The sequence below is a fragment of the Balaenoptera borealis genome, assembly GCF_965194805.1.
Source record: "Balaenoptera borealis genome assembly, chromosome: 17".
NCBI lineage: Eukaryota > Metazoa > Chordata > Mammalia > Artiodactyla > Balaenopteridae > Balaenoptera > Balaenoptera borealis.
In genome coordinates this window covers 41,801,905-41,823,458 of record NC_138876.1, presented here as the reverse complement: position 1 = coordinate 41,823,458, position 21,554 = coordinate 41,801,905, and the positions used below count along the sequence as shown (strand labels likewise).

Genomic DNA, 21,554 nt, shown 5'->3' with positions numbered 1-21,554 from the left:
GAGAGTTTGCCTAAAATCATAATAAGTTCACAGACACCCCAAAATACACCACTGGATGTGGTCCTGCCCACCCGAAAGACAGGATCCAGCCTCATCCACCAGAACACAGGCACCAGTCCCCTCCACCAGGAAGCTTACACAACACACTGAACTAATCTTACCCACTGGGGGCAGACACCAAAAACAACAGGAACTACAAACCTGCAGACTGTGAAAAGGAGACCCCAACACAGTAAGATAAGCAAAATGAGAAGACAGAGAAATACGCAGCAAATGAAGGAGCAAGGTAAAAACCCACCAGACCAAACAAATGAATAGGAAATAGGCAGTCTACCTGAAAAAGAATTCAGCGTAATGATAGCAAAGATGATCCAAAACCATGGAAATAGACTGGAGAAAATAAAGAAACCTTTAACAAGGAACTAGAAGAACTAAAGAGCAAAAAATGATAACACAATAAATGAAATTTAAAATTCTCTAGAAGGAAACAATAGCAGAATAATGGAGGCAGAAGGACGGATAAGTGACCTGGAAGATAAAATAGTGGAAATAACTACTGCAGAGCAGAATAAAGAAAAAAGAATTAAAAGAATTGAGGACAGTCCCAGAGACCTCTGGGACAACATTAAATGCACCAACATTCGAATTATAGGGGACCCAGAAGAAGAAGAGAAAAAGAAAGGGACTGAGAAAATATTTCAAGAGATTATAGTTGAAAACTTCCCTAATATGGGAAAGGAAATAGTCAATCAAGTCCAGGAAGTGCAGAGAGTCCCATACAGGATAAATCCAAGGAGAAGCACACCAAGACACATATTAATCAAACTATCAACAATTAAATACAAAGAAAAAATATTAAAAGCAGCAAGGGAAAAGCAACAAATAACATACAAGGGAATCCCCATAAGGTTAACCACTGATCTTTCAGCGGAAACTCTGCAGCCAGAAGGTAGTGGCAGGACATATTTAAAGTGATGAAAGGGAAAAACCTACAACCAAGATTATTCTACCCAGCAAGAATCTCATTCAGATTCATTGAGAAATTAAAACATTTACAGACAAGCAAAAGCTAAGAGAATTCAGCACCACCAAACCAGCCTTAAAACAAATGCTAAAGAAACTTCTCTAGGTAGGAAACACAAGAGAAGGAAAAGACCTACAATAACAAACACAGAACAATTAAGAAACTGGTAATAGGAACATACATATCAGTAATTACCTTAAACGTAAATGGATTAAAAGCTCCAACCAAAAGACATAGACTGGCTGAGTGGGTATAAAAACAAGACCCATATATATGCTGTCTTCAAGAAACCCACTTCAGACCTAGGGACACATACAGACTGAAAGTGAGGGGATGAAAAAAGATATACCATGCAAATGGAAATCAAAACAAAGCTGGAGTAGCAATTCTCATATCAGACAAATTGTCTCATATCAGACAAAATCGACTTTAAAATAAAGACTATTACAAGAGACAAAGAAGGACACTATATAATGATCAAGGGATCAATCCAAGAAGATATAACAATTGTAAATATTTATGCACCCAACATAGGAGCACCTCAATACATAAGGCAAATGCTAACAGCCATAAAAGGGTAAAGTGACAGTAACACAATAATAGTAGGAGAATTTAACACCTCACTTTCACCAATGGACAGATCATCCAAAATGAAAATAAATAAGGAAACACAAGCTTTAAATGATACATTAAACAAGATGGACTTAATCAATATTTATAGGATATTCCATCCAAAAACAACAGAATACACTTTCTTCTCAAGTGCTCATGGAACATTCTCCAGGATAGATCATATCTTGGGTCACAAATCAAGCCTTGGTAAATTTAAGAAAATTGAAATCGTATCAACTATCTTTTCTGACCACAGCGCTATGAGACTAGATAACAATTACAGGGGGAAAAAAATGTAAAAAATACAAACACACAGAAGCTAAACAATACACTATTAAATAACCAAGAGATCATTTAAGAAATCAAAGAGGAAATCAAAAAATACCTAGAAACAAATGACAATGAATACTCGATGGCCCAAAACCTATGGGATGCAGCAAAAGCATTTCTAAGAGGGAAGTTTATAGCGATACAATCCTACCTCAAGAAACAAGAAAAATCTCAAAAAAACAATGTAACCTTACATCTAAAGCAGTTAGAGAAAGAAGAACAAAAAAACCCCTAAGTTAGCAGAAGGAAAGAAATCATAAAGATCAGATCAGAAATACATGAAAAAGAAATGAAGGAAATGATAGCAAAGATCAATAAAACTAAAAGCTGGTTCTTTGAGAAGATAAACAAAATTGATAAACCATTAGCCAGACTCATCAAGAAGAAAAGGGAGAAGACTCAAATCAACAGATTTAGAATGAAAAAGGAGAAGTAACAACTGACACTACAGAAATACAAAGGATCATGAGAGATTACTACAAGCAACTATATGCCAATAAAATGGACAAATTCTTAGGAAAGCACAACCTTCCGAGACTGAACAACGAAGAAATTGAAAATATGAACAGACACATCACAAGCACTGAAATTGAAACTGTGATTTAAAATCTTCCAACAAACAAAAGCCCAGGACCAGATTGATTCACAGGTGAATTCTATCAAACATTTAGAGAAGAGCTAACACCTATCCTTCTAAAACTCTTCCAAAATATAGCAGAGGGAGGAAACCTCCCAAATTCATTCTACGAGGCCACCATCATCCTGATACCAAAACAAGACAAAGATGTTACAAAAAAAAGAAAACTACAGGCCAATATCACTGATGAACATGGATGCAAAAATCCTCAACAAAATAATAGCAAACATAATCCAACAGCACATTAAAAGGATCATACACCACGATCAAGTGAGATTTATCCCAGGAATGCAAGGATTCTTCAATATATGCAAATCAGTCAATGTGATACACCATATTAACAAATTGAAGGATGAAAACCATATGGTAATCTCAATAGATGCAGAAAAAGCTTTCGACAAAATTCAACACCGATTTATGATAAAAGCCCTGCAGAAAGTAGGCATAGAGGGAACTTACCTAAACATAATAAAGGCCATATATGACAAATCCACAGCCAACATCGTTCTCAATGGTGGAAAACTGAAACCATTTCCACCAAGATCAGGAACAAGACAAGGTTGCCCACTCTCACCATTTATTCAACATAGTTTTGGAAGTTTTAGCCACAGCAATCAGAGAAGAAAAAGAAATAAAAGGAATACAAATTGGATAAGAAGGAATAAAACTGTCACTGTTTGCAGATGACATGATACTATACATAGAGAATCCTAAAGATACTATCAGAAAATTACTAGAGTTAATCAATGAATTTGGTATAGTAGCAGGATACAAAATTAATGCACAGAAATCTCTTGCATTCTTATACACTAATGATGAAAAATCTGAAAGAGAACTTAAGGAAACACTCCCATTTACCATTGCAATAAAAAGAATAAAATACCTAGGAATAAACCTACCTAAGGAGTCAAAAGACCTGTATGCAGAAAACTATAAGACACTGATGAAAGAAATTAAAGATGATACCAACAGATGGTGAGATATACCATGTTCTTGGATTGGAAGAATCAACATTGTGAAAAATGACTCTACTACACAAAGCAATCTACAGATTCAATGCAATCCCTATCAAACTACCACTGGCATTTTTCACAGAACTAGAACAAAAAATTTCACAATTTGTATGGAAACACAAAAGACCCCAAATTGCAAAAGCAATCTTGAGAAAGAAAAACGGAGCTGGGGGAATCAGGCTCCCCAACTACAGACTATACTACAAAGCTACAGTAATCAAGACAATATGGTACTGGCACAAAAACAGAAATATAGTTCAATGAAACAGGATTGAAAGCCCAGAGATAAACCCATGCACATATGGTCTCCTTATCTTTGATAAAGGAGGCAAGAATATACAATGGAGAAAAGACAGCCTCTTCAATATGTGGTGCTGGGAAAACTGGACAGTTACATGTAAAAGAATGAAATTAGAACACTCCTTAACACCATACACAAAAATAAACTCAAAATGTATTAAAGACCTAAATGTAAGGCCAGACACTATAAAACTCTTTGAGAAGAACATAGGCAGAACACTCTATGACATAAATCACAGCAAGATCCTTTTTGACCCACCTCGTAGAGAAATGGAAATAAAAAAAATAAAGAAATTGGACCTAATGAAATTTAAAAGCTTTTGCACAGCAAAGGAAACCATAAACAAGACAAAAAGACAACCCTCAGAATGGGAGAAAATATTTGCAAATGAAACTAGCGACAAAGGATTAATCTCCAAAATATACAAGCAGCTCAATGTGAAAAAAACAAACAACCCAATCCAAAAATGGGTAGAAGACCTAAATAGACATTTCTCCAAAGAAGATATACAGATTGCCAACAAACACATGAAAAGATGCTCAACGTCACTAATCATTAGACAAATGCAAGTCAAAACTACAATGAAGTATCACCTCACATGGGTCAGAATGGCCATCATCAAAAAATCTACAAACAAATGCTGGAGAGGGTGTGGAGAAAAGAGAACCCTCTTGCGCTGTTGGTGGGAATGTAACTTGATACAGCCACTATGGAGAACAGTATGGAGGTTCCTTTAAAAACTAGAAATAGAACTACCATATGACCCAGCAATCCCACTACTGGGCATATACCCTGAGAAAACCATAATTCAAAAAGAGACATGTATCACAATATTCATTGCAGCACTATTTACAATAGCCAGGACATGGAAGCAACCTAAGTATCCATCGACAGATGAATGGATAAACAAGATGTGGCACATATATACAATGGAATATTACTCAGCCATAAAAAGAAACAAAATTGAGTTATTTGTAGTGAGGTGGATGGACCTAGAGACTGTCATATAGAGTGAAGTAAGTCAGAAAGAGAAAAACAAATACTATATGCTAACACATATATATGGAATCTAAAAAAAAAAAAATAGTTCTGAAGAACCTAGGAGCAGGACAGGAATAAAGACACAGAAGCAGAGAGCAGACCTGAGGACATGGGGAGGGGTAGGGTAAGCTGAGACAAAGTGAGAGAGTGGCATGGTCATATATACACTACCAAATGTAAAATAGATAGCTAGTGGGAAGCAGCTGCATAGCACAGGGAGATCAGCTCGGTGCTTTGTGACCACCTAGGGGGTGGGATAGCGAGGGTGGGAGGGAGACGCAAGAGGGAGGGGATATGGGGATATATGTATATGTAGAGCTGATTCACTTTGTTATACAGCAGCAAATAACACAACAATGTAAAGCAATTATGCTCCAATAAAGATGTTAAAAAAAAAAAAGAAGAGGGCTTCCCTGGTGGCGCAGTGGTTGAGAATCTGCCTGCTAATGCAGGGGACACGGGTTCGAGCCCTGGTCTGGGAAGATCCCACATGCCGCAGAGCAACTAGGCCCGTGAGCCACAACTACTGAGCCTGCACGTCTGGAGCCTGTGCTCCGCAACAAGAGAGGCCGCGACAGTGAGAGGCCCGCGCACCGGGATGAAGAGTGGCCCCAGCTTGCTGCAACTAGAGAAAGCCCTCGCACAGAAACGAAGACCCAACACAGCCAAAAATAAATAAATAAATAAATAAATAAATTTATTTAAAAAAAAAAAAGAAGAAAATATCAGGAAATAAAAGTAGCCTACATTGGGATTTTAAATTTTTAAAAAATGATCAACACAATGGTTCTGAAGCAATGGTTGGCTTAATGGGGAGGGAGTTAGAAGTAAGGCTAAGCTACACACGAAAAACCACATAATAGAGTCTAATTTATTTAAAATACTGAAAACTGTATGAATACATACATCTGTCAACGTGAGTACACACATCCTAGGGGCAGTTGGCTAACATCTAGTGTATCCTCATCAAGAATCCACACCTCTGGGCTGGCTGTCACTTAGCATTTGACGGATCCTAATCCGAGATCCACACTCCAGAGGCAGCTACTACAGGCTTTGAGCTCACACTATCTCAAGCTGCACTAGAAGGTTTGTTAATTAGCAAAGTGATCTCACAAAGAGGTTTTGTGATATTAGTGGTATTCAAGACACGCAGTTTGGTTAAAAATATAGTATACCTCTTGGTCATTAAATGAACAAGAGTGTAGCATCTGGCTAGTCCAGCAGTTTATACCCTTCATAGTTCCAGGGCGCCAGTTCTGTTCTGTCTATCAACACCTTTTCTCTGGACAGTCAGATGAATCCTCTCACTAGAGTACTGTGCCGTCAGTGCCTGAGGGACAGAGAGCTGGGACATCACAAGCCTAAAGCACAAGTTGGATGATGGTTTTTGTCCCTGCTTGTTATTAATTGTACGTGGCACAGAATTCAATTATTTATTCAATGCAACCAATGTTTATTGAAACTCCACTGTGTGCCAGGCAATATTCTGGACAATTGGAATATAACCACAAACAAAATAAGGATGTGACAAAGATTTTGGCCAGAGGCCTGCTGTACTGTAACATACCTCCTCATGTCAAGAGCGTGTGGGAGGATACTTACAGCCCTCACCTACTGTTAATCATCAAGGTTACCAATTTTTCCTATAGGTGGCCTTTAGCCACAAATGGTCCAGTTAAGTTGATTCACAACAAGCCACTGTGAAAAATTACTGACATGTGGGACTCATTCATACTGAGATGGACAGGACTTTATCTTCTCTTAGATGCCTAGAGACCTCTGGGCCTGTAGGAGGATTGAAGCTATCTGCCCCCACCTCCTGCAAAAAGATCACGTATGTTGCCTGGACCACCCACTGAAAACTCTGAAAACTGGCCTTTTCTTCTGGGTTCTTTGTCTCCATGTAGGCAGCCATGAATAGAGGGGGAAGATGTTATGACACCTTTTCCAAATGTCTAGACTCACACAAAATACTAATGGGTTGAGTAGGTCCACACAAAAACCTCACAGCTAAAACCTAGCGAGGCTCTTTGTCAGAGGTGGGTCATATAGTCATAATGGTATCAGAATTCTGAGATTCTGCCCCAGGGCTTCCTTCAGCAATAGCACTTTTCTCCCTGTGCTTCTATGCATTTTCTGTGAAATTATTCTATTTTGTCTTCATTTTTAGCGTCTACTTCAGCTTTCCTTTATTCTGGGTCAAAACTTTCTTCCAGAGCTTTCTTTTGCAGCCTCCAACACACTGCCTTCAGCATTCAACCATGTCTGCAAAGTCTCCATTGCTGTAACTCTGACGTCTTTTAATTCTAACTACATTGGATGACAAGTGCTGCTTCCTATTGAGTCATCTGGTAAACTGTTTACATGCTCTAAAGCATAAATGAGGCAGCCATGGAGGAAAGGGTCAAACTTCAGCTGTACACAGTGGGGGATGGGAGTAGATTGAGGGAAGGATGGGAAGACCCTCTATTAAAAAGCAAGTATCATGGTAATCAAGATTTTGGCTCTAGACTACCCAGTCCTTACAAAGCAAGAGCCAGTGGACTCAGCAATACCATAAAAGATGAAAGTAAGGGGTAGGCAGGGAAGAAGCCATGAAAGAATAAACTTGTTTATTAAAACTTGTCTATTAAAGGAGACCTACCAATTTCCAGTCATTATTATGAAAGAGGAGCCAATGGCTGGCCCATTAGGATAAAGAGTCTACAGCCTAAAGGGCTCATAGGGTTCGTCTAGTCTAATACCGCACATTTGCAAAGAGAGAAATAAAGCCCGGAGCACCACCTTGCCCAAGATTTAGCAAATAAAAATATAGAACAACTGGTTATATTGGAATTTCAGGTAAACAACAAGCAATTTTTTAGTGTAAGTATGTCCCAAGTATTTCATGGAACATACTTGTACTAAAAAATTTTCTATCTTGTAGTTTATATATTTTATATGTCAATTCTACCTCACTCTGCAAAGGCTACTTGGTCAGTTAGTGACAGACCCAGAACAAGAATCCTGCCTTCTGTCTTTTGGGAGGACAGGAATGACTGAGAGTGTTCCAGGAGTCCATCACACACCCGAGAGGTCACTGCTAATATGTCACCTCTGCTTATAGGTCCTTGAATGGTCCTAAGTAAATTAACCTTTGAAAAAGACAAATTCCATTCAATGTGCTATTTACCTTTTTAACCTTGACATATCCAGTATTGGTTTCGGGATCTGTTTCAATCTCCAAACGTCCCTCACTGTCTCCCTGTGTAATTCGGTACAGGATTTTAGAACTTCCTGTATGTGGTTCATCGGCATCGGTGGCCTGGATGGTTAAGATGACAGTTCCAACGGCTGTATCTTCAGGGAGAGTTAGGTTTCCATACTAAGAAGGAAACAGGGGAAGGAAACAATGAGAATGTCCATTGTCAGCGAGTACAATTGTCAAAGGGCAAACTTGTCTCCTTGGTTTCAGAATGGACACAAGTCACAGTTTGCGTCAATACATACCAAGCATGTTTTTTTCTATTAATGAGTGGGTTACAGTTGATTTTGACATCAGTCATACTTGTAGACTGATATCCATTGTACCAGGAAACACAACGTCTCAGAGATCTACTGATAGGATTCTAAAACGTATCCCTCCACTCACATCCAATATGTTTAATAACTGTAATTATCATTATAGTTGAGACAAATAGATAGCTACTATGTATGGCGTACCTACAATGTGGCAGGCACTTTACATTATTTTAATTAATTCTTAAATCTATCAGGGAATAGTGGTTAAGAGCCTGAACTTCGGAGTCAAATGGCCTGGGTATGAATCCTAGGCTTGTCACTTATGACCTGGGTGAACTGAAATAAGTTATCTAATTTTTTAAAGTCTCAGGTTCATCATCTGTCCTTGGAGATGATGATGATGATAATAATAATAATAATAACAGAACCTACTTCATGTGTGCTGTGGTGATTTACAGAGACAATGCATATAAAACCCCTGAATGCCTGGCACATAATAAGTGCTCAATAAAGATAAGCAACAAAACAAAGCACCCTACTGAGTAGCTATATTATCATCTCCATTTGACAGAGGAGCAAAAGACTGGAGAGGTAAAACCCACCCAAGACCACACAGCTAACTGGTCACAGAATTGGGATTCAAACCAATGTTTGTCCAACTCCAAAGCAGGTGCTCTTAGTTAACACTGACCTAGACCATCTCCCACTCCTCCGCTGAAAATCCCCCAGATCATGTCTCTTGGCATGATGATCATGAAGATGGTAACAGGCAGGGTCCAGGAAAGGACCACAGCAATGAAAGACGTGGACTCACCTTTCTAAGGCCCAGTTTGCCTTTCCAAGCTCTGAGATTCCCAAAGCAGAACTCTTACCCTCAATCTAAAAACACTGTCTAGAGGTAATGCAAGGAAACTACAACACACAGAAAGGACCAAATGCCCAAGAGAATGGAGGCAGAGTAGAAACAGGCTCTTAGTCTCACACTTGCTTAACCTCAGTGCCTACTCTACAAGTTATATTGTCACACCTTTTACCTCCTCAAACCCTCCCATAAATCAATTCCCGTTCTTTGTCGCTGCCTTATCCCTATTGTGATTTATGAACATAATCACAAGGGTCTTGTCCGCCTCATAAACTGACTTCAAACACAACAATCTAGCCAAAAGGGCTTCTCTCTTCTCCAGAATAAATAAATAGAGGCATCCATTTTAAGGGAAGCAACGGTCAAACTACCCCCACATTAATAATAAGTTAACTTGAATTCCTCTTGATATACTCAACCGATCTTTTTTCTCCTGCTCTTTTTTCCCAATTCTAATTCTTGCAGATGTCTTGGGCACATTTTTTGGCATAAACCAGAGATTAGTTTTTTCTTCCCCTTTTCTCTTATCCAATAATTACAAAATGAGTTTTAATTGCCAATATTCAAAATTTTAAATTCTGACTACACATGCTTGTTTGAGACCTAGCAGTAATCTATTTATTGTCCTACTACCCACAAAATATATAATGACAAACTGCAAGCAGCCACTCAACTCCTTTCAATTGGACAAAGATTGTGGTTGTAGCTTCCAAGCAGTCCTTGAAATAAATGAGTTGTTGGCAAAAGTTTCTAATAAAAAGAACAGATGCTCCCAGATACTATAACAGTGAATGTTACTGTTCCCTGAAGATTTCCACTGAAGATGATGCTTGAATTTGGTACCAGTGCATTGACTAAGATATTAAGTCTGCCATTTTCCCTAACTACTGTTTGTGTCTTTATCCCAGAAGTAGGGGTCAGGTAATATGAACAAAGTAAAGAAAAAACAAGGTGATAACTACTCACATCTGGTTTTTCAAAGATGGGGATCTGATCATTGATATCAATAATGTTGATCTGCACAAAGCAGAGGGTCTTGAAATCTGAAAATCAAAGTCATATCACAAAAATTTTCACTGAAAATCATGCATTAAAATCAGAAATCTGCAAGAAAAACAGTTGGCATGTAAAGTGACAGCCATAGCCACAATTTTACTATTGACATGAGATTTGTGTGGTGAGGGGATTCTCTGCTCCCCACCTGCACCCATGAGCAGGTCACCAGGGGCTGAAGAAAACCCCACGAGAGGCTCCCCTGGGCTTCCCACTCCCTCTACCTGCCCCCTCCTCAGTAAGGCTTGTCCCTGAGCAAGATGGTTTCTTTTCTGTGAGGCAGCCTCTCTTTTCTGGCTAGTGAAACTTATGTAGCCTTCAAAGCCCAGTACAAAACTATCCTTCTAGAAAGACTTCTTTGAGCATCCCAGAGGGTTGTCTTTCCTACTCTGAACACTTCCAGCACTTACTGTCCTGTATCCCTTCTGCCCCCCTAAAGGGAAGGCCCAAGTGAGGGAGGAAATGTACAATTAGCCCCCTTCAAAAGGCCTGGCTGCCCAGCCTACAGAGGCAGAGGTAGCTCATAGAACTCTGGGAGATGGCATAGGCTTTGAGGGGTGGGTTTGACAATTCAGAGACCTAGTCAGAGACAGCAGGTTCAACCTAGGTCCAAGATGAGCATGGAGTACAGGTGGGGATGGGGTCCCCAGGGAAATATCCACAGTGAGAACCAACATGATAGGTTTTTTGTTGGGGTTTCCATTGTTCTAACTATGAAGTAGTGTATTATACAAGGGCGAAGACTCTGGGTTTTGGAACCCCACTGTTCAAATTCTGTCTCTGCTACTTATCAGATGTGTGAAAGCTTGGGAATGTCACTCAAAATCTCTGTGCAGTCGTCAGTTTATCTAGAAAATGTAGATTGCAACAGAGCCAAGGTTCTCGTCCTAACTGACATTGTTAGCACTCTCTATGTACCAGGCACCATATTAAGTGCTTTGCTTGCATGATTCATTTCGTCTTCATTCTAACTCCATGATGTAGGTACAATTATCATTCTCATTGAGTTCACAAATGAGGAAGCCAAAGGACAGAGAAGTTGGTGACCTGCCCAAGGTCATACAACTAACTAGTGGTCAAGCCAGAATTCAAATCCATGCCCTTCTTTTCCCTCTCTGTCCACTCTCCGCCCTTCACCCTGCTTTGTGCCCCGGAGGCTGACCTTAGGAACTGCATCAGTGGGCATCCTGGCCCTCTGGGTTCTACCAGTGGGAGCACTGGCAGGAGATCTAAGGAAGGGCAGGAGGAACAGGGTCAGGGTCTAGTTCCCCACCTGCCAGCAGCCTCTTCTATAGTCACAGGGACAGGCCTTGCTCCTTCAGGGAATGTTACCTTCCCTCATCCCTTCTCACCATCAGGTAAGAAAGGCTGCCATCGTGCTTCACACCTCCTGTTGGTTTCCCATAACCCCTACCCCCAGCCTTTACAAATAATCCCCTCTCTAAACACTTTTTGGTTACTTCTTTTGAGGGGGCTGTCTGTTTCCTGCTGGGATCCTGACAAATATACTCACACAGCCTAGCTCTAAAGCTTGTGCTCGACACACTGGACACAAAGCCAGGCGTGTAATCTAATAATAACAGTATTACAAAGAAGTGGATGTTAACTCAAGTTGGGTCCAGTCCCCAGAACGTTTGTAGACAGCAAGAATGGCTGAAGATTTCAGGAGGTCCCAGGGCCTGAACTCACTGGCTCCCTGCTCCCTGCTCTGCACAAGCCTTATTTGGGCCAGCAGTGGACCCCCTGGCTAACAGACTTTCCCTGATTTTAGGTAAAACTATGTTCATTACAGCCTACCAGTCTAATTTTCTATAGTACACAACTGGATGTTTAACTCCATCAATACACATATATAGTTATATATAAATATACTGTATAATCTGGTCCATATAGTCTATAGATGTACTCAGGTACATAGACAATTTGTAATCTGATGCTCTTGCAGCCTCAAACTGCTTCAGGTCCCCATGCATTTTCACATGGGCTTTCTTCTCCTCTGTAAGCCTCTACACTATTTTGTAACTTGTCATACTCATCCATCAAAATTCAGATCAATGACACCTCTTCCAGAAAGTTTTATCAGCTCTCTCCCTCTCCACTGAGTCACTCATTGCCTTCATGGGCTACCTTGTACATATTTCTTACAATTTATTTAGTCACATGTCCATCTCCTCTACCACAAATGCTCCTTGAGGACAGACACTGGGTCTTATTCATTTGTGTATCCCCAGTACCTTGAATGGTGCCTCAATCATGGTAAATGCTCAATAGCTGCTGAAAGAATGGCTGGCTAATGGTGTGAGATTGTCAGCTCATCACGGACAGGGGTGATTTATTATACCCACTTCTGTTGTACCTCTTAACGTAATGCTAGACATTATGTTAGGCCCTCAATATTTGCCTAATCACTATGTCTCAAACATTCTGCTTCGGGGGCCTGCTAAACCCCAGCTCTCTTCAGTATCTCAGCAACTGTGTAATGAAAAAAAAATGTGAAGCACAGTATGAAATGATGCTCTTCACTTCCGCACACCTGTATAATCTCTCTCTCGTAGCATAAAAATCACTGAACTATTTGGTAATCTAAGATTCAGTGCTAGTTAAAGAAAGATTCTTAACCTAGGAGTATTAATGATCTTAAAATAAGCCTGCCCCTGAGTTCATGTAAGTTTGTGTGTCTGTGCGATTTGTTAATAATGTGTACATTTGTTTAGGAATTCATAGTTTCCATCAGATTCTCAAAGGGTCTCATGACTTAACAAAGATTAAAAACCACTTGCTTTGAAATTGTATAAGGCATAAGGAAGAATGTCTCCAGATATCGTCAAATGGCTAACTCGAAGCTAATATAAGAAGACAAAACTTCCCAAATGATACATTTTTCCTTCACTGTCATACAGTAGAATCCTTTGAGTCTGAAAGGGAGACTTGGGAAATACAACTAATTTTCTTGTTTGTGACCATGGTGGCCATGACAACGTGCCTTGCCAACCCCTAACACCAGAGATCTTAATTGACAACATGCCGCCTTGCTCTGAAACCCATCACCACATTTGCACCAAGGCCTTGCTTCCCATTGGCTTCCCCAAGCCAGTGACAGAGCAAGGCCGGCAGGCTAAGGTAGGCCTGTTTTGGAGATCACAGACTCCTTCCACGGCCAACTTTGGACTCCTAATGACCTTGTTGAGCTTCCCTTTGACTGCTTAGTGGTCTATGGTACTCCCACCACTGTCCTTCCTTCTCTCCTTCACTCAGCATCCGGCTTGTATTGAGTTCTGATGGCTCTCCCAGCCTTCTCTGTATCCCTCCCCATTTTTTCTCATAGGCAATTCCCCTAATAAAATCCTTATATATTTAATCCCCTCTTGGGCATCTTCTTCTCAAGGAACCAACATAATAACGTTGCCTAAGCTGCAACTCTGGCCGTTACCATGTTGGGCCTGCTGCCTTTGTGCTGTGTTTTACATAGGAAGCAAGAGCTCTTAAACAGCATCCTTCTGTAATACACCCAGGCATTAGAGCAGCCTAACAAATCACAACTAGAAAGAAAACAAGTGTTATCACTCTTGACACAGTGAAGGCGATACTAACCTTTGTCAAACACCTCTACTGTCAAATTGTACTGCGGAGTGTCTCGCTTCCGCAGAGACTGCACGGCTAACTGGAACGTTCCTGAGTAGCTTTGGACCAGGAAGAGTCCATCTCTAGGAACTTTGGGGGTTTGATCCACAATTCTGTATCCTAAAACACTGTTGATAGTGTTTTCTTCATCCATGTCATGAGCAATAAGTGTTCCAATACTGCTCCCTGTAGAGAAGAAAAGAAGGAAACCCATCCATTATAGGCTCTTTTTACTCTATTAAAAAATGATTTCACTGAAGAATCAGGTTCCTAGAGAGCACTGGAAGTAACTTTGAGTAGCAGACTAAAGTTCTTAGATCGATGTTGGTTCTTCTAACCCTTTCAGTAGTGCAGTGTGTGGAGAAGTGTCTTAGTCTGCTAGGGGCACCATAACAAAGTACCACAAACTGGATGGCTTTAACAACAGAAACTTATTTTCTCAGTTTCTGGATACTAGAGGTCTGAGATCAAGGTGTCAGCAGGGCTGATGTCTTCTGAGACCTTTCTCTTTGGTTTGTAGATAGCTGTCTGGTGCATGTTTTCATATGGTCTTCCCCAGTACTTGTATCTATCCAGATTTTTTCTTCTTAGAAGGACACCAGTCATATTGGCTTAAGACCCATGCTAATGATATCATTTTAACTTAATTACCTCTTTAAAGATCCAATCTCTAAATAATAGTCACCCTTTGAGGTGCTGGAGGTTAGGACTTCATCATATAAATTTTGGGAGGACACAATCCAGGATCTTGAGATGAAATCATCTTGGATTTGCTTTTTTTTTTTTAATTTACTTTTGGCTATGTTGGGTCTTCTTGCTGTGCACGGGCTTTCTCTAGTTGTGTCAAGAGGGGGCTACTCTTCATTGCAGTGTGTGGGCTTCTCATTGAGGTGGCTTCTCTTGTTGCAGAGCACAGGTTCTAGGCACACGGGCTTCAATAGTTATGGCACACAGCCTCAGTAGTTGTGGTTCGTGGGCTCTAGAGCACAAGTTCAGTAGTTGTGGCATGTGGCTTAATTGCTCCACAGCATGTGGGATCTCCCCAGACCAGGGATTGAACCTGTGTCCCCTGCATTGGCAGGCAGATTCTTAACCACTGCACCACCAGGGAAGTCCCTCATCCTGGATTTGGAGTGGGCCTTAAATCCAGTGATGGGCGTTCTTATAAGAGGAAAAGAAGACACAGAGATGCCCACGGAGGAAGAGGAGGCAATGTGAAGAGAGCGCAGAGACTGCAGCGACGCTGCCACAAGCAGCCAAGGAGCCACAAGAAGCCAGAAGAGGCAAGGAAGACTTCTCCCCTAGCTGGCACCTTGATTTCAGACTTCTAGTCTCCAGAACTCTTAGCAAATAAATTTCTGTTGTTTTAAGTCACCAAGTCTGTGGTAATTTGTTACAGCCACCCTCAGATACTAATACACAAGGCAAATGGTAAAACTAAACAAGGACAAGCCAACCGTGGTTACTTCTAAGTAACTTTCTGGAAAAATGGCAGAGACTGACTCCACCCCAAAGATAAAGACAGGCATGGGACAGAGAGCAGGCAGACACCGCCTCTGCCTTGCTGCAGTTTATGGTCCTAAGTTTTATTTCTATTGACGTCTCAGTCCAGGGAGTTCCAGAAGTCCGGTTCTGACTCAGTGCTCCACCCAGGTCTGGGTGAGTTCTGGTAGGTGCTGGGTCATCTTGCTCCGTGAAATGGGAATTGTGGGTTTCTCTACACACAGCCAGAATCCAGTGTGAGGGCTAAAACTTGAATATGTATTCCCCACTTGTGGAGGTCGGTTTCATCCCCTCCCCCATGTTACTTTGCATCTACTGATTTACTGGGAGATTTGGAGGGTTTGTGAGGGGAGGAATGGAAGTACCTATGTTATGTCTATAATGGAGCCGGCACGAGCAGATGTGTCTCATGGGCTGGGGAGGAGGGGCAACGTGGGTAGCAGAAGAGAACACGTATCTAGTGTTGCAGCTGCTGCCATTTCTGCTTTCACAAACAACCGAGTCACCTTTGGAATATGCATCTGCCCTTGTAAGAAAAGCATCTGTGTGTTGGAATGAAAGAGTGTCTTGCAAACTTCTGTGATTGTTTGGTGTCTGAGCAGCCCTGCTCTGGACCTTTCCCGCAGCAAGTGAGCATAACACAGAGGACACTGTCCTTCTCTCACCACGGAGGAAACCTCCAGCTGTCAGAGGCACCGTGAAGACTGTTGACGTCAGTGACAGGGAAATTCCAGTAAGAGACGCCACTCAGTGGGAGCAGAGAACTTATGAATGAGCCAGGAGTCAAAGAAGTGCCATGTCCCTGAGTGATAAAGGCCAGGAACAAGTGGCAGCCCAGATTGATTCAGAGGTACATACAGCAACTCTTGGGGCACTCAGAAATACTTTAGGGAGGTGGGGCTTTTACGAGAGGATAAAGTTCCCGTATGAACACAAAGGTCTTGGTAGCAGGTGGGATTTCAGAATTAATGTTGTTATTGCTGAGACTTGGGGACATAAGTCCCACAAGATTCTGGCCAATATAAGACACCAAACAGGAGAATATAAATATACTAAGGAATAATTGAGTATTTTATTGAGCTATACGGTAAGCCCCCAAAAGGCAGGGACATTTTTTGTACCCCTTTGGGCTACATATAGAAAATAGACTCAATCTGTGTTGATTTATAAGAACTCCTGGTCCATTAAGTCCACAATTCAAGACTTTGTGAAATATTGTTACAAAATAAATTCTCACTTTTGGAGATGCAAAGAGCATGCTGCACCTCTGAACAATTTGTTTTACCAACAATGACATCCTTAGCAGCTTCAGAAAACTAGTACTGTCCTCCTCCCAAATAAGGCAGGCAGCCTCTACGGTGGCTCCCAGCAATCCCCCCAACCCTGATATTGATGCCTTGGTGTAACCTCCTCCTTTTGAGTGTGAACTGGGCCTAGTGACTCATTTCTAATGAATATGGTAAAAGTTATGGGATGTTACTTCTGAGATTAGTTATAAGAAGACTGACTTCCATCTTACTTGCCATTTTCTGAGCTCTCTCTCTTTCTTTTTCTCTCTCTCTCTGAATCAAAGGCACTCACCTCACATCCAAATTCTGAATCAAAGGCATGCACCCCATATCCAGATTCCTGACTCACAGAAACTGTGAGATAATAAATGTTTGCTGTTTTAAGCTGCTAAATTTTGGGACAATTTGTTATGCAACATAGATGACTAATACACTAAATGTTAGGCCCTGTGTAAAGAGACTTGAGGTATCATCTACAAAGGTCTTCAAAGGTCTTCTGCCTTCATTCAGCATCACAGACCATCCCATGTTTTCAAAAAGGGTGATGCCATAAGTGTTTCTTGGCTATTGTCACACATTTCATCGTTATTCCACTGTCACTTTAGAAGATTCTTCCTTAGAATTAACTGAAATCCTTCAAACTGTCATTTAATACTTCCTGTTGTAAGAATAACTGGAATAAATGAAAAAGAGAAGACCTAAGCAGAACACACTGACAATAGGTAGCCTACATGTGACTCTTGACAGCAAGAAGGAAAAAAAGTGAGCATTGAGCAAGCAAGCCATGTGACCAGTGTCCACCAAGCCACCAAGACAGCACCCACTGTGTGAAAAGTGTGTGGCAGGAAGAGTAAAGAGATCAAAAGAAAATGATGAGAATGCCCATGAGGCAGGTGAGGATCTGCCTACAAGGGCAGCCAAGCCCTGGGAATGGTAGTCATGGGAGCCTGCTAACCCTGTAAGCCCTGAAACTTACACGAAACAGACAAAAACATTTCAAGCAATGCCAGCCTGCTCAGCCAATGGGCTCAACACCAAGGGGTAATAGACAATAGGTGTCCCAAATCCAGCAAAGTCATAAAACTCCCAGAAATCACAGTGCTCTAATAGTAGTTGTCCCTGTACAAAACTAAAGCTATCCTGGCACAGTACAAGGAAACAAAACAGGTCAAGAACAAAAGGACAAAAACAGATAGGATTTGAACTTCATCTTCCAGCCTCATGCGCTATTATCAGCTTCCTAGAGAGGGACAATCAAGGGTCAATTGCAGGATATCTGACATTGAGTGTGAATGTTTGTTTAAATTATTTAGCAAATTTGATAGGATTTTACCTGTCACTGAGTTTGTTGAAGGCAAATAAGAATCTATGTAAAAACCTTGCAGGGGCTTCCCTGGTGGTGCAGTGGTTAAGAATCCACCTGCCAATTCGGGAGACGCAGGTTCGGGCCCTGGTCCGGGAAGATCCCACGTGCCGCGGAGCTACTGAGCCCATGTGCCACGACTGCTGAGCCCGCGTGCCACAGCTACTGAAGCCCGTGAGCCTGGAGCCCGTGCTCCGCAACAAGAGAAGCCACCACAATAGGCATGCGCACCGCAACGAAGAGTGGCCCACGCTCTCCACAGCTGGAGAGGGCCCGCGCGCACCAACAGAGACCCAACGCAGCCAAAAATAAATAAAATAGATGAATTATTAAAAAAAAAAAAAAAAAAGAATCCGCCTGCCAATGCAGGGGACACAGGTTCGAGCCCTGGTCTGGGAAGATCCCACATGCTGTGGAGCAACTAAGCCCGTGTGCCACAACTACTGAGCCTGCGCTCTTGAGCCAGTGAGCCACAACTACTGAAACCCGTGTGCCACAACTACTGAAGCCTGCGTGCCTAGAGCCTGTGCTCCACAACAAGAGAAGCCACTGCAATGAAAAGCCCTCGCACAGCAACGAAGACTAGCCCCCACTCACTGTAACTAGAGAAAGCCGGTGCACAGCAACGGAAGATCCAATGCAGCCAATAAGTAAATAAATAAATAAATAAAATCTAAAAAAAAAATAAAAAACCTTGCAAAGAGATAACCTTATACATGTATACAGGATACTGGTGTAAATGGTTACGATGCTAGTGGTAGTGGTAAGGGTGGTAGTAGTAGTAGTAATAGTAGTGGCAGTAACAGTGCTAGGAGTAGGGGTAGTAGTTATAAAATCTCCAATTTTAAAACACTTCCCAGATATTGCTTGAAATTAAATACTGTACCTATGTGAGTCCCAAAGTCTGTTCTACCTCTATGCTGTGCTGGGCATGGACCACTGATCCCCAATCAGGTTTACCTGCCCACCTTTTACCTGACAAAGAGGAGAAAGGGATTACAGAGTTAACATAGGGAGGACAGATACACGGTTTCTTACCTATTTGTTCATTCTCCTGGACCTCAAGTACAGTCACTGCAGATGGACATGTAGGTGGATTATCATTAATGTCTTTAACTTTCACTTGAATTTGCAGTGGAAAGGCGAGTGGTTTTCCATGCTCATCCTTTGCAACCGCATAAAAAACATACTACAACGAGATCAGAGTTAAGACATGAATCCTTCATCATCTCCTTTAAAAGGCAGAGAAAACAACTATTTCAATGCTATTTCATTTATCCCCTTATCATCAATTCGCTTAGAATTGGGAAATGAGAAAATATAAAATGGGTTGAATTTGTCGGGGTATTATCAAGTCTCTGAGAGCAATAATGCGCTGAGGTTCAGAACACAGTTTGGGGATATTGGTGGGGGGCAGGGTGTTAAGTAAAATTGTTTCTGCTCTCAGATATCCATGGGCCCAGGATCTCATCACCTGTGAAACTCCTCCTAATTTTACTCACTGCGTCCTTTTCTTCTCGGTCCAAGGGCTGAGTCACATAGATATCTCCTTCCTGGTCGATTGAAAATGGGAATTTTGATGGCTTCTCCTTGTCCACTAATGAATATAGTGCACCTGGATCGTTCCACTGCACCTACAGGGCCCAAAGTGAATTGTTAGGAAAGATACATCCAGACAGAGAGAACTGGAAAGGAAATAAACAATTTTCTGGTTCTCGATTTGAAATTTCTGACAACCTTGTTTAGATGTCTGTGGTTTCTTATAACTACTAAATTACATTTTTCATTTTCAGCTTAAAATAATCCCTCCCCTTTTTTCTCCTTTTTACTAAGTTATATTGCTCCAAATAAGCACATAAAGGTATTTTTCTTTTCTAAAGCAATTCTTTGTGAACCCTCTAAAGAGTTTGTGGGTTGTTCTTTTGGAAGTCCGAATGTGAAGACTTCATGTCATGAAACACCAATTTAAGAAACAAAATGTACTTAGTAGCGGCATTATCTGAGCACTAAGCCATGATGGACAACAAGCTCCCAGAACTCACCAGTGAAGATGATGAGACACTTTCAGTTCTTCACCATGCTATTATTTAAGCAAGACAAACGACACATAAGTAAAGAACATTCCTCCCTTAAATCTTTAGTCTTAAAGACTTCAGGGATAAGAATATTTGCCAACAGACTTCCCTGGTGGTGCAGTGGTTAAGAATCCACCTGCCAATGCAGGCGACACAGGTTCGATCCCTGGTGAGGGAAGATCCCACATGCTGCGGAGCAACTAAGCCCATGCACCACAACTACTGAGCCTGCGCTCTAGAGCCCGCGAGCCACAACTACTGAAGCCCGCGTGCCTAGAGCCCATGATCCACAACAAGAGAAGCCACCACAATGTGAAGCCTGCGCACCGCAACGAAGAGCAGACCCCACTCACCACAACTAGAGAAAAGCCTGCGTGCAGCAACGAAGACCCAACGCAGCCAAAAAGAAATAAATTAACTAATTAATTACTTTTTTAAAACAAAGAATATTTGCCAACTCCTAGAGTTGTTTTGTGAACAACTTGGCAAAAAAAATCAATAAAGTGGTTCTGGGAAAATTGGACAACTACATGTAAAAGAATTAAATTAGAACACTTCCTAACACCATACAAAAAATAAACTCAAAATGGATTAAAGACCTAAATGTAAGGCCAGACACTATCAAACTCTTAGAGGAAAACATAGGCAGAATACTCTATGACATAAATCACAGCAAGATCCTTTTTGACCCACCTCCTAGAGAAATGGAAATAAAAACAAAAATAAACAAATGGGAAAGGAAACCATAAACAAGATGAAAAGACAACCCTCAGAATGGGAGAAAATATTGCAAACCAAGCAACTGACAAAGGATTAATCTCCAAAATATACAAGCAGCTCATGCAGCTCAATATCAAAAAAACAAACAACCCAATCCGAAAATGGGCAGAAGACCTAAATAGACATTTCTCCAAAGAAGACATACAGATTGCCAACAAACACATGAAAGGATGCTCAACATCACTAATCATTAGAGAAATGCAAATCAAAACCACAATGAGGTATCACGTCACACCGGTCAGAATGGCCATCATCAAAAAATCTAGAAACAATAAATGCTGGAAAGGGTGTGGTGAAAAGGGAACCCTCCTGCATTGTTGGTGGGAATGTAACTTGATACAGCCACTATGGAGAACAGTATGGAGGTTCCTTAAAACACTAAAAATAGAACTACCATATGACCCAGCAATCCCACTACTGGGCATATACCCTGAGAAAATCATAATTTTAAAAGAGACATGTACCACAATATTCATTGCAGTACTATTTACAATAGCCAGGACATGGAAGCAACCTAAGTGTCCATTGATAGATGAATGGATAAAG

The 21,554-nt window shown here is 41.2% G+C and overlaps 1 protein-coding gene across 7 annotated transcripts in view; it reads right to left on the bottom strand.

The window, feature by feature from the left end:
- CDH17 (cadherin 17) overlaps window positions 1-21,554 on the bottom strand; it is a 145,913-nt gene that overhangs the window by 41,092 nt on the left and 83,267 nt on the right. For all 7 annotated transcript variants that reach the window (XM_082363292.1, XM_082363293.1, XM_082363288.1 and 4 more), the window contains 5 exons: window positions 19,656-19,787; window positions 19,192-19,342; window positions 13,969-14,184; window positions 10,291-10,367; window positions 8,134-8,325 (listed from right to left, as the gene is read on the bottom strand). In XM_082363292.1, the coding sequence (XP_082219418.1) occupies window positions 8,134-8,325; window positions 10,291-10,367; window positions 13,969-14,184; window positions 19,192-19,342; window positions 19,656-19,787 (768 nt within the window). The remainder of the gene's footprint in view (window positions 1-8,133; window positions 8,326-10,290; window positions 10,368-13,968; window positions 14,185-19,191; window positions 19,343-19,655; window positions 19,788-21,554) is intronic.